Source organism: Pteropus alecto, unplaced genomic scaffold, assembly GCF_000325575.1.
Source record: "Pteropus alecto unplaced genomic scaffold, ASM32557v1 scaffold7, whole genome shotgun sequence".
NCBI lineage: Eukaryota > Metazoa > Chordata > Mammalia > Chiroptera > Pteropodidae > Pteropus > Pteropus alecto.
Genome location: NW_006494614.1, coordinates 32,975,227 through 32,987,700, shown reverse-complemented (window position 1 = coordinate 32,987,700; position 12,474 = coordinate 32,975,227). Strand labels below are relative to the sequence as shown.

The 12,474-nt window shown below is 39.3% G+C and overlaps 1 protein-coding gene across 1 annotated transcript in view; it reads right to left on the bottom strand.

Moving 5' to 3' along the window:
- GCLC (glutamate-cysteine ligase catalytic subunit) overlaps positions 1 to 12,474 on the bottom strand; it is a 44,152-nt gene that overhangs the window by 21,273 nt on the left and 10,405 nt on the right. Inside the window, exon 2 of the mRNA XM_006926433.3 lies at positions 489 to 601. Within this exon, the coding sequence (XP_006926495.1) occupies positions 489 to 601 (113 nt within the window). The remainder of the gene's footprint in view (positions 1 to 488; positions 602 to 12,474) is intronic.

The window sequence follows — 12,474 nt, the reverse complement described above, 5'->3', positions numbered from 1 at the left end:
ATATATATATATACACACACACACACATATATATATATAAAAATAAACATCCCGCCAGCCAACCCAAACAAAATTCATCTGCAAGTTTTACGTGGCACCAGAGTTTGTCACCTCAGTAACACTTTGGCAACTTTTAAAAATGTTTAATAACAGTAAAGAGGCTTCATATTGAGTTTATTATTCTAAATACTTTAATATATTAATGGGTTTAAAATGTCAACATTTTGTAAGGCATTATTATTATCCCTACCTTACAGATAAGGAAACTGAGGCACAGAGAAGTTAGGTAACTTGACTAAGGTTAGCAAGCTAGCAAGTAGAGGAACTGGCATTTGAACCCAGACAACCTGGAACCAGGGCCTGGGTTCTAAACTACTATGCTATCCTGTCTCCTATACATCTAAGGAAAGATTCTAGTTTAGTAGTTCTAAGTTTCAAAAACACTAAAAAAACAAAAAACAAAAAACGACTTCAGTATATTAGCTTACTTTGGGTTTGTCCTTTCCCCTTTTTCTTGTAGAGTTTCAAGAACTTCTTCTCCAGATAGGACCAATTGGACTTTTTTATTTTCATGATCAAAAGACACCAACATGTATTCCACCTATTGAAAATAAAGCAGAGAAAGATGAACATTATTTCAGACTAGTGCTCAGTGTGACCTTTAGAAGAAGGCAGGGCAATGTGATCATTGGAAAGGATCCACTGCAACCCGAGACCGGCACTTTTGCTTATACCATAGCACATAATAACTTCATTTGCATAATATGGAAACCTGGAGGAAACCATGAGTCAGTAGCAGCGCTGTTTAAGAACAAGAACCCTTATACCTCAGTCCTCCTTTCCCGTTCTATTTAACAGAAAGGTTAAGATGCCCATTTTGACAAGTTGTACTTTGAGAGAAGTATTTCAGAGCTAAGATTCTGTAAACCACAGTTTGCAAGAAGGCTGCATTTTAAAATTTATTTTCTCAATTGGCTTACTATAAGTTTATGGAAGTGGTTATTGGGGCATTTTAATCAAAGTAGATCATTCTTACTTACTGGCAGGTTAATAATCCTACTGTGAGTCACACTATTGGAGAGTTCAATCAGAAACACACCAAAATGGAGCAGTATTTTAAGAGTTTCAACCATTTAGTTTTGGTTTTTCAGTAATAATTTAAGATGACTTCCCCACTCTGAAACCTGATAAAATTTACAATGCAAGGTATACTAGTGCATTTATAACAATACCTGGTGGAATTCTGATAAAAATCAAGAGTTCAGTACCAAAGTAAGACTTTTCTGGGCAGAGTAAAAATAGAACCTGCTTTTGTTTTCCCTGAAATCACATGCTTTAAATCATGATTTTTGATGTGAATAGTGAAGATTATGAACAACTACGATTGAAATAAAACATTACCCATATATATGTAAGTGAATCATATATATGTAAGTTTACCTGGATCATTCAGGTAAATGCTTGGCAGTACCCCTTTGCATAAGACACCAAGATGGAGAAGAGGGTGCAAACTGGTGCCTCACAAGGCAGACCAGTACACAGATGTATTTTGCTTAGCTTATCGTATTACAATTTAAAAAAAAAAAAAAAAGGCAAGCAACAATACATCCACTACTTGCCTGACATTTCACATGTAAATATAGATTCCCAACCTTAAAAACAACTCTCCAGAAGCCCAGCACTAGACCCGAGTCCTGGAGGGCTGGGGCTGGGCTGTTGTCCTTTGAGGGGGTGCACTGTGCTCTGCAGTGGCTGGTTCCCTTGTTTACATGTACCTGCCCAGTCCTGGAAGGCGTTTGAGTCAGCTATCCCTATTACAGAAATGGTACCGTTCAAGGGACTGTTTTGCCCTTCAGCTAAGAAACATAAAGAGGAAAAAATGTTAGTAATCATAGGAAATAACCTGGCAGGTTTAAACAACAACAACAAAAATTATCAATTAACTTATATTAGTTGTTGCTATGGACCGAATCATTGCCCCTTCATCCCCGCCCCCCAAATTCTTATGTTGAAGCCCTTAACCTCCAGTGTGATAGTATTTGAGGTGAGGCCTTTGGGAGAAAATTAGGCCATGAAAGTAGAGCCCACATGATGGGATTAGTGCCCTTACGAGAAGAGATGAGTTCTCTTCTGCTCACCATGTGAAGACTAGGCAAGAAGGCAGCCACTTGCAAGCCAGGAAGAGGGCCCTTATCTGAAACTGATTCTGCCCAGCACCTTTGATCTTGGACTTCCCAACCTCTTGAACTGTGAGAAATGAATGTCTGCTTAAACCATCCAGTCTATGGTCTTTGTTATAGCAGCCTGAAATGACAAGAGTTGCTTTACCGATGAGTTTAAGTTCCCATTTGTGCTTCTCCATTAGAATATTTTAGTTCGAAAAATGGGTAAGACTATTTGATTTAGATACACAGACCAGAAATATGAGATTTGTGTCTATACAATCACTCAATGTCAAATGCTTGAAATCTGTAGACTGCACGATCTGGAACTGCTCCCAATTTTAAGTACAGGTTTTCAGATAGCATCCATGATTCCTGAATAGCTAAAACATGAAGGAACAGGAAATTTTGTTGTCTCTGGATGGATATATGGAAATATCATAGGTATGAGAAAAAATTTACCCCTAAATGAGCATGATGAGAAAGGGTATGTTATGTACTTTTCATTTATAGACCCTAATCTTTAAACCCATCATGCAATGTGGGCATGATCACTTTTTACAGATGGGCAAAGAGGCTCAGAGAGGCTAGGTAAGCTGCCCAAAGCCACAGGCGGCAGAGCAGGGATTTGAACCCAGCCCTGTCTAGCCTCAAGGCCCAGCACACCTTGCTGCTAGGACTGCAGAGGATACCAATCTTGGTAAGTGATGGTAAGTTTTTTAAAAAATGGTTGTAAGCTATATAAGGAAGGAAAAGGTTATAATACTGGATGAAAAATCTCTCAAATTGAGTTTGCCTCAATTCTATGACGAGGGCTTGACATATCATAGTAGCTGAAATGTAACAGTTATTTGTTACATATTTTAAAAAACAGATGGGTCTGCCCATCTCTTAGGCCCATCTCTGTAGCTTGCCTAACTCTCTCAGCTAGAAGGAATCTTCCTCCTTCAGTACATCCTCCTTCTATCACTGGTTCCATACATGTGCCTGGTATCTGTTATCTGGTTATCTTCTTAACCAGATTAGCATGCTTCCTGAAAGAAAGATAAAAAGAAACTTCCTAGCTTACTGGGTTTCCATCATATATCTATTACCAAAATGAGCAAGAACTTTTGTACCAATTGTATAATCTAAATTGCAATAACTTTGTTAGTTTTCTAGTTTTTAAATAATTGAAATCCTTAGCTTTTGAAATCACTTGGCCCACAAGTTTAAAGCATGGGAAGAGCAAAAGAACAAAAAGCTCAAACTTAGTTTTGAGTTTTAAATATCAGCCAAAATGGATGACATTTAAAATGCTAATAAATCAAACTCTCCTTATAAAATCATCCATGATCTCATTAAGCAAATGAAAGAGAAAAACATTAGAAAATTTATCAAATGAGAAAGAACTACGAACTTACTTTTGGATAAAATCTAAGCTCAGTTAGAAGCCTTGAGAATTCCCTAAACATTTTTCAAACTCAAATTTAAGGCATTCTGAATTGTCCTCTAGTCACCTTGATCTTTCTATGTCAGTGCTTAAAATGGTTCTTCAACCTCTTAGCTTTTATAGTTACTTATTTAATCCTTCCCCTACTTTAATACATTTAATGTTTATCTTCAATTCTAGTCCACCCACCTGAGCACACTCAAATAATTAACTCTTTAAGAGCCAAACTAGAGCTGAAATGGCGTTTGGTTCAGTAACCCAGAGGTTGAATGATAATAAAAAGTGATATATTAAGAAAATGCTTTCCCAATATAAAATATCTAAAGCCACTGTGATTTATTTTACTATTTCTGGATTTTGTCCCCATCCTAAACTAACTTTCTCCATCCAAAGGATGAGAAGAAAAGACAAAATCAAAGAGAAAATAACAAAACAGGATACAGAGGCCCTTCTGTACACAACACAGAATCCAAATATTAAATTGTACCAGCTTCCTAACTTTGAATAGCATAGAGCCTATATATCCAGTTATAGCAACATCTGTGTGCACTGTACACATACACAATTCTGAAAGCATATGCCCAAAGAGCATTATAAATGGGTTGTATAGTGACTAGTTCGAATTTGTGTAATTAACATATCATTTAGAAGTATCAAAAATAGCCACTGAACTATTCTCAGTATACAGATTATAATGCCCTAGATGTAACTTGGAGACACTGCTATTTGGTGCCAGCAGTTATCTTTTTAAATGGGGCGGGGTGGGATAGGCCCAATAACAACAACGGACAACTTTATGAGATACTCATTTTTTTAAATGTGTACTATTTTTTCTACAAATGAAAATTTAAATCCTTTTAGATTCTGTTGCTAAAAGGCTAAATGGCTAAATTTTATCCCACTAAAATAACAGTCACTAATATCTGAGCTGTTGCATCAAAGACAAAGGCACATTCAAAAGACTGTTAATGTAGTTTATGTGTTACAAAGTGTTGCTAGGAACAACCTGGATGCAATAGCCCTCTAGTCATTTAATGCAGGTTTGCACAGGCACAAGGTGTATTATATGTTCATCTGAAAAGAGGCCAATCGATATAAGGAATCTTAACTGAGGCTGATGTAATTACCCAGCACAATGCTGAACATGCAGCAGGCAGTGAAATACTCATGGCATTAAAGTTCAAGATAAGTTAATATTAACTATTAATGTTAAAAATTTTTAAGATTTATATTGTCTTTAAATGGCATTTACCAAAGTTTAAAATCAGAGTTTTTCTTTTTAAAACAAGAAAAATATTTTGATAATCTACCATTAAGGTAAGAGTTTCAGGGAGCTTAGACTTTAAGGAAAGGCTAAACACTTTATAAAATATAAATTTTAAAACTTCTACTCTTTGAAGGTGAAAACAATGCTTAATTAGGAAAATCTAGTGCTTTAAGATTCAGAAGCAGCTACAGGCAGTTCCCTATTTAAGGAGGTTGCACTTTGAAAAAATTCTTTTGGCTCTAGCTAGCCACTCTACTGAAGTTTAAAATTCAGAGTTCAGGGCAGCTCCTCCCTTCCACTGGCCCAAGCCTGTAGTCCTCACTCCTACTAGAACCACCTGTTGCTTCCCAGAAACCCAGTTTTCTCCTTATACTAACTCCAAAACAAGCCCACAGCCATTTTGAGGGTTAAGGCTCTAGTCAGAGTTGATGACCAAATCAGTGCCAAAAGTGCATTTTGCTGCATCTCTCTGCTGTCTCTCCCCTACTCCCACTTTGTCCTTTCACCCACTCAATAAAGCCCTGTGCTAGGAATACTATGAAGAGCCAGGCAGGTGTGGTTCCTATTCTCAACAATAGCCAATAACACAAAACAGCTAAATGAACTGGGTGAGTGCTGGAGATGTACACATGTAGTAGGAGGGTCTGAGCCAGCCTGGGAGATCAGAAGGCATCCCAAAGGAAAGAGTCTGCCCAGGCTCAGGAGAAGGTCTCTAGTGACGCCTCAACACGAACACAATTTCCCACAGGATTCCTGAGCTTTCTCTGGCTCCCATTTTGACTGCAGCATAATCACGTGTCTGGATGGTTGGAGATGCAGATAAACTGGTCCCACCCCACAGAGATTGTGCCACAATTAGTCTTCTAGATTACAAAGTGTTTTAAAGCCGGCAATCATGTCTTCTGCCCAGAAGACTATTTCCTCACATGGCGAAATATTAATGGATATTTTTGAGTACTCTCAAACCATCAAGTTGGATGGCATCCATGTCCATATCTAAACATGATACCCAAACATGAAGCACATAAAAATGTGCCAGCCATAATGACACTTTTTTTAAAGCACCTACACTTAAATAGGAAAGACCTGAATGACAAAAAAGTAGCTGTTCTTATAATAGTACATAAACTCAAGTAGGAAATTCTAATAGAGATGTAATAAAATTTTGATAGGTCTCAGATGGACTCCCTAGTTAGACATGTCTAATGATGATGCCATTAGAAGTATCAAAACCACTGTTTTATGAAGTAATGTTTGAGCACCTGGGGGGACATGTGTGAAGCAGAAACTGCAACACACATATTTTTGTACAGCCATATATATGGTGATATTTTAAACTGGTAATTGTTGATATGTTATTTTAAATTGTCCTACGTCCTCAAAACAAATGTTTTAGTAGTTTAGAGTTATAACAAATTCTTCTAATATCTGATATAGTTTGACTTTTTCTTACTTACCATGAAATGTCATTTCATACCACAGAATTACACAGGGTACACTCTAGTGAAGGTTACATTTTTAAAAACCAAAATCGATATGGCCTCACTCTAATCTGGTCTTTGTTGGCATCCTAGACTAGGACTTCAGCTCACAAAGCAGGTTGCTTTTTATGTTAATCTCGATTTTAACCTTTCATAACATCAATGAATATAACGTGAAGTAACTTCCTTGAATTATTATCTCGGCCCACACATAGAAAACTAATTCTTCAAGATTAATGATATGAAACCTGAGTGAAAAATTTTAAGACTTTAAAAAAGGAAATGAGAGCTGCTAGGAAAATTATGGTGTATCTCATACGAGGGACAATGACGCCTTTCATTAAAGAAAAAGAAATCACGTGTCCATTATGGTAGACACTAGGCATGTATGACTATTTATTTTTAAAATTAAAATTAAAAATTCAGTTCCCAAGTCCTATGGCTAATGGTTACCCTGGTGGCTAGTGCAAGCATTTCTATTACTGTGGAAAGTTGTACTGGACAGCACTGGACTAAACCCAAGAGAAACTGCACCCTGGAACTGTACCTGGACATATGAATTCACCACATGGGAAATCCCTGCATGAAGATCTGCTCCTTCATGCCCTACAGATGGCACAAGACATTTAATTTCTGGGCCTCTGAATTTACATTGGCTGAATTTTTTTTTAACCACACCACTACACTTTAGGCATGTCAGTTTTAATTTTCTGATGGTTATAAACACCATATTAAGGCACTCCTACCTTTTTTCTGAACCAGATCTAACAGAACCCAACTAGTCTTCTTACACAAATGAACCCCAGAAAAAGCATCACATCAGGTAAAGTTATCAATGGTGATGTTTACTATGGCCACCAACTTTATGCAGACGCTCTGTAATTGAGAAACCTAAACCTAAACCAGAAGACATTTCGTCCTAAAGAAACAATATTGTACACATAAGATTTTATTTACCTCAAAACACCTGTACTTTAGTACTTATAATTTCTGGGTTCTAACGACAAATGAATTCCTTGGCTCTTCCCTGAGAACGTATTTGCCTGCCAGAGTCACAGTTACCACATGGCTGACAAGAAAGAAAGTATCCTGGTCCTCAGATTGAGGCTGCTTTGGATCAACTGCTCTGTGGCTCTCAGCAGCAGGTGGGGTAGGGGGAGTATGAGGGAGTGAGGCAACATTGAAAATCCACAGGGGGTAAGGACCATCAAGAAACTGACATGGCTCCTACCAGGTGCAGAAGAGCTTAGGGCTTTAGCAGGGCATTGCTATAGAGAATACCCACCCTCCATGGTGGAGCCCAGCTCAGTGCCTGACGCACTCCTAGAGCTGAGCAAGCAAGAAAGCAAGCACGTTCCCTTGGAGGTATGTTTATAAATTAGGATGGCCTAAATTCAAGGACTGCCTATGAGATACATGAAAAATTCAGGGTCTTAGTTCTCAAGAACTGGTGGTAGACTAACACACCTAACAAAGAAGGAGGTGGTTGGGGAAGGGTGCTTTCTAAAGAGACTGAGAGCCAATGTTAAAACAGAGGAATTCTAACTCCAAAATGACTGCTATACTCAGGAGGGGGCCCACCTATTCCTCCACGACAAGGTGACTGACAGTGATTCAAGACCTCCAAACTTCATGCTATTTCACCATCACAAGAATCTCAGCAGAGATACTCTTTTCATGATCACATCTCATAAAGGCAGCAGCAGGGCTCCCCCTCAGAAACTGCACGTGGATGACAGGGTGGATCCTACCAACACACCTGCTTCAGACAGGATTTGGAAGATGGAGACTCCTGTTAATATAAATTCCTTCCCTGCCATATTTGAAATTCATGTTAAAGGAGCAAAATCTCAAAGAGGTGAGTCGAAGCTCCTGACCTGGGGCTCTCTTTCTAGCCCACTACCTGCTGCCCTGGGATGAGGCTGGCACAGGCTGCATAACTATCAAATGAGGTCAGCCTGATTTTCATATAAAGGGCTCATCTGAATCTGCCTTTTCACAGGGCTCGATTGCCAGCAGAAGATTATCTGGGAAGGCTGCAATCACATTACTAAACCTGTTAGCATTTGTCCTGTGGACCGAGAAATTTACCAAGCATATTCAACATTATAGTTTGGAAAGAATATTGGCATTTCACTAGGAGGGAATCACTCACTGGCCATCTGGTAGCTAAAAATACTTAAGCCTGCATTTATGGCTCTAAGACAAAATAAGTCAGAGAAAGATAAATACCATATGATTTCACTGATATAGACCCACAGACATAGAAGATAATCGGGTCACGGCCGGAAGAGAGGGAGGTGTGGGGAGAGAAAGCAGTGAAGGGTTAGATGTCCAAATTAGTAGTTGATAGAGGGGTCCCGGAGATAGGGAATGCAGACAGCATTAAGATAACGGCTATGCGTAGAGCCAGAAGGATGACAGAGTTATCAGGGAGACTGTTTCATCAACTACATAAATGTCTAACCAATGTACTACATACTTGAAACTAACAACAACAACAACAAAACAGAAACAAAAACAAAAAAGCCTCTTTTATTTGTTGTCACCATCCTTCCTCTATTCTTTCTTCTTTCCCTTTTCACTTTCAATCTCAACTCGGGTTGGAGCCAACAAAAACTGTCACAGAGCTCTTTTTCTCCTGTTTATTTGAGAGGTGGTATGTACGAGAGCAGCTAGGAGTGTAGGCTTTGGAGTCAATCGGTTGGAATCTTAGTAACTTCTCTGTATTTGTTTTTCTTTTTGTAAAATGGGGATAATACCTGCTTCATAGAGCCACTGGAGAGGATTATATAAAATAATGTATGTGAAGTGCCTAAAACAGTAGTAAGTACATAGTACCGCTCAAATGACAGTGGTTATTATTTTCTAGCTCTAAGGCAGTGATATATTTATTGAGGCAGAATAGTGTCTTTGAAATAAGTGCTTTTCAAAAGATGGTTACAACCCCTTGGTGGGCCATGGTGGGTTGTAATCAACATCACACAAAAAAATTTTAAATAGAGAATAAAATATCAAAATACGTCACTTATGGGCAGGAAAGTACTATTTCATCAAAATACTGTTTCAAATTGCATTTGTTTCAGGTATTATAAGTCTCACCAAAGGTGTATGCTACTAGTGCAGAACACTGCCTAACTCTGCAGTTAGGCAGACCTGGGTTTCTTCATTAAGCAGATTAAGTCACTCCCCTTCTTGAAACTTTCAAATGGCTCCATTTAGCAAAAATGCACCCCCTTCAGCAAGAGCATTAATCTCATCTTCCAGCCTCTGCCTCCTGCATTCACCCCCCTCCCTGACCCACGACCACCACGCTACAGCCACACTGGCCACCTTTCTGTTTCTCCAACAGCCGCTTCAGGGCCTTGATGCACTTCTTTATGCTTGCAAAGATTTCGCCTCAGCCATTCAAATGGCTGGCTACTGTAGGTCTCAAGGCCACCTCTTCAGAGAAATCTTTGCTGACCCTCCAGCCCCAACACTATGACTTCCTTCTTGTCCACACTCCCAAGGGGCACCAACTACACTAGCACCTCCTGGACTTGTGCAAGGTGCTTAACCTGCACAGAGCAGTCTTAATTTTTCCTCTCTTCTCACAAATATTACAATTATAGACATTTGGAATGTGTTTTATCTCTGGGCCTTAGTTTCATCATCTGGAAAATAAGGAATAAATACAATGTCCCCTCCAGCCCTACTATTTCTGTAATTAAACTCTTCCAGAATCTTCTTAGAATATAACTATCCATTTTTATTTCAACTCAAATACATAACTCTGTAGCCAGTAATGTAATTTTATTTAAATGCATTTTCTTGTTACCCAAAGCTTACCCCTCTTAAGCATATGATCACTTAAAAATTTTGCATGTATATATCCATGGAAATCTTTTTAAAAATTACATCCTCTTCTGCTATTAATAGGACACTAAACACAACTTCACAGACTTCATTAGCAATTTCATTTCTTTAACTAGAGTCCGAACAGAGCAAGACTCTTGGAGGCATGCTGGCTGCTGCATCCATGTCTGCTTTTCAGTTGCTCTCTGAATTGGTTTCTCATTTCTGCCTCAAATGTTTTGTAGTTCATCCTGCGCTGAGAAACTAGATGACCAAGTTTGCAGGAACTTTGTACAAAGTGAGTGATCTCTGGGTAAGGGCTTGAGACATACTTCCTGGAGTAAAGTGCATGAACTTTGCACTTAAGAGGACTTGGTTTACTTCCTAGGTGTCACTCTTTGAGCAGCAGAGTCAGCAGATGATGATCCCTAGATACAACTCAACATGGCCGAGGTGGTCCTGGGGGCCTAGAGGAGAAGACTACCGTGCCTACCACAGGCAGGACTGCTGGAAAGTAGCTAGGTAACAACATACTTTCTAAGTACCCAATTTGTGTAAATACGTAAATATTTAGAGAGGGAAATGAAGGAAGCACCCCCAAATAACCTCTTTTGGTTCTTCTAAGGCTTCCAGTCCTCAGCGTATGCACTTTACAAATAAGATTTTTTTTTTTTTTTAAAGTTAACTTTCTAGTGTTTACGGTCAACTGCTACAACCTCTAACTCTTTAAAAAACTTACAAGAAGTGCCGGCCAACTTTCACAGGTACTTCAAGATCTTTACTATCCCTCCAGAGCATTAAAATATGTGAAGCTCAGGGCACCTTGGCCCATGACTTTTGTGGGTGATCCAAAAGGAGCAGAGTTAAAGCCCTGAGTTTTACTAATTTCCAGGAAAAGGGTTATGGTGTCTTTCGCTTTAGAGTTTGTTTTTTTTTTTAAGGCTGCTAAGTCAGCACCCAGTTCAAAAAGACAGAAGTTAACTGAATCCAAAGGACTGAAAAAGGAGCTCGGGGAAGAGAGACAAAGACGACAGTGGGTCTGTGTGACAACTTATGTAATCAGAAACATCTGGTTTTGGGGTTCTTTTATAATCTTATTGTGCAAATAAGTTTAACTACCAAATCCTGACCACAACAGACACGAAAATCTAAGAACACAGAAAGCTCTCCATAGTATGTCCAACCAAGTAGAACCTTTGCCATAAGAACTCTTCAAGGATACAGTGACCTAGACAATCAAGTTTTCCAGATACCTATAAAGATGTAACCAAAATAAGCTCTTTTGGCTAGAAGTCTGAGGCTTATTCACATTTCCCCACTTTCTTAATATCTGAGAAACCCAACCTATAAGTGGAGATTCAGGGTCATCATCTAAACATACTGAATCCATTACAATCAGTTTCAATATGCAACAGAGAGAACTCAGCAGCCACCGAGATCCAACTAAAGTGACCTAAACTCATATGCTTTCTTAGTTGAATTCTGTTTCTTTCTGAAAATTATAATCAAGATTTCAAGGACTCTACAAGCTGTGAAAACATGCATGGGCTTCGTGCCATTTATTTTGGCCAGAAACCAATTTATGCTCTTTTCCCAAGTTAATATGTTTGAAATAGGTTGTTGCCAAGCCTCTAGTCTCTGTGTAACCGGCAAATTCCAATGGCTTCATTTCAGTTCCCACCCTCCTCCCACGCTCAGCGGCCCTACTGCCCCACACTGCTCCTTCTCAGGGCCCCACACGAAATCCCTGTCCCTGAAGTGAGCACTCATCAGGGCTCTAAGGCACCATCAGTGTGTTCCCCCTCTGGGATATCTTGCTCTACACCTTGGTTTCAAGCACTGTCAGGCCTGCGACTGCTCAGGCACACATACAGCCAGCTCAGCTGTTGCTCCAGCTCTGTCTCCTCACTGTCCACCTGGTGTCTACTGGATGAGCACTGGGCTCCTTAAATTAAAAGGTTCCAAACCAGTTACTCCAGAAACTATCCCCACAGGGATCCTTATTCACTTGGTCATCTAAGCTAGGAACCTCGGTGAAAGACATGACCACTCAGGTACCAGGTCTTCAGACTTCTCCTCCAAAGTATCTTTTTAATATGAACAACTCTAGAGCCTCAGGCTAGTCTCTCTTCTCTGTCCTCTGTAGAGGTATACTCTGCAGTGTGGGCTCCTTGTCTCTAGTAATCTCTCCCAACCCATTTTTCATACTGGTACCAAAGATATCTAGAAAAAAATCTCCTTGTACCATTCCTGGACTTAGAATACCTATTATTTCAAAGGACTTTCAACAGCCTG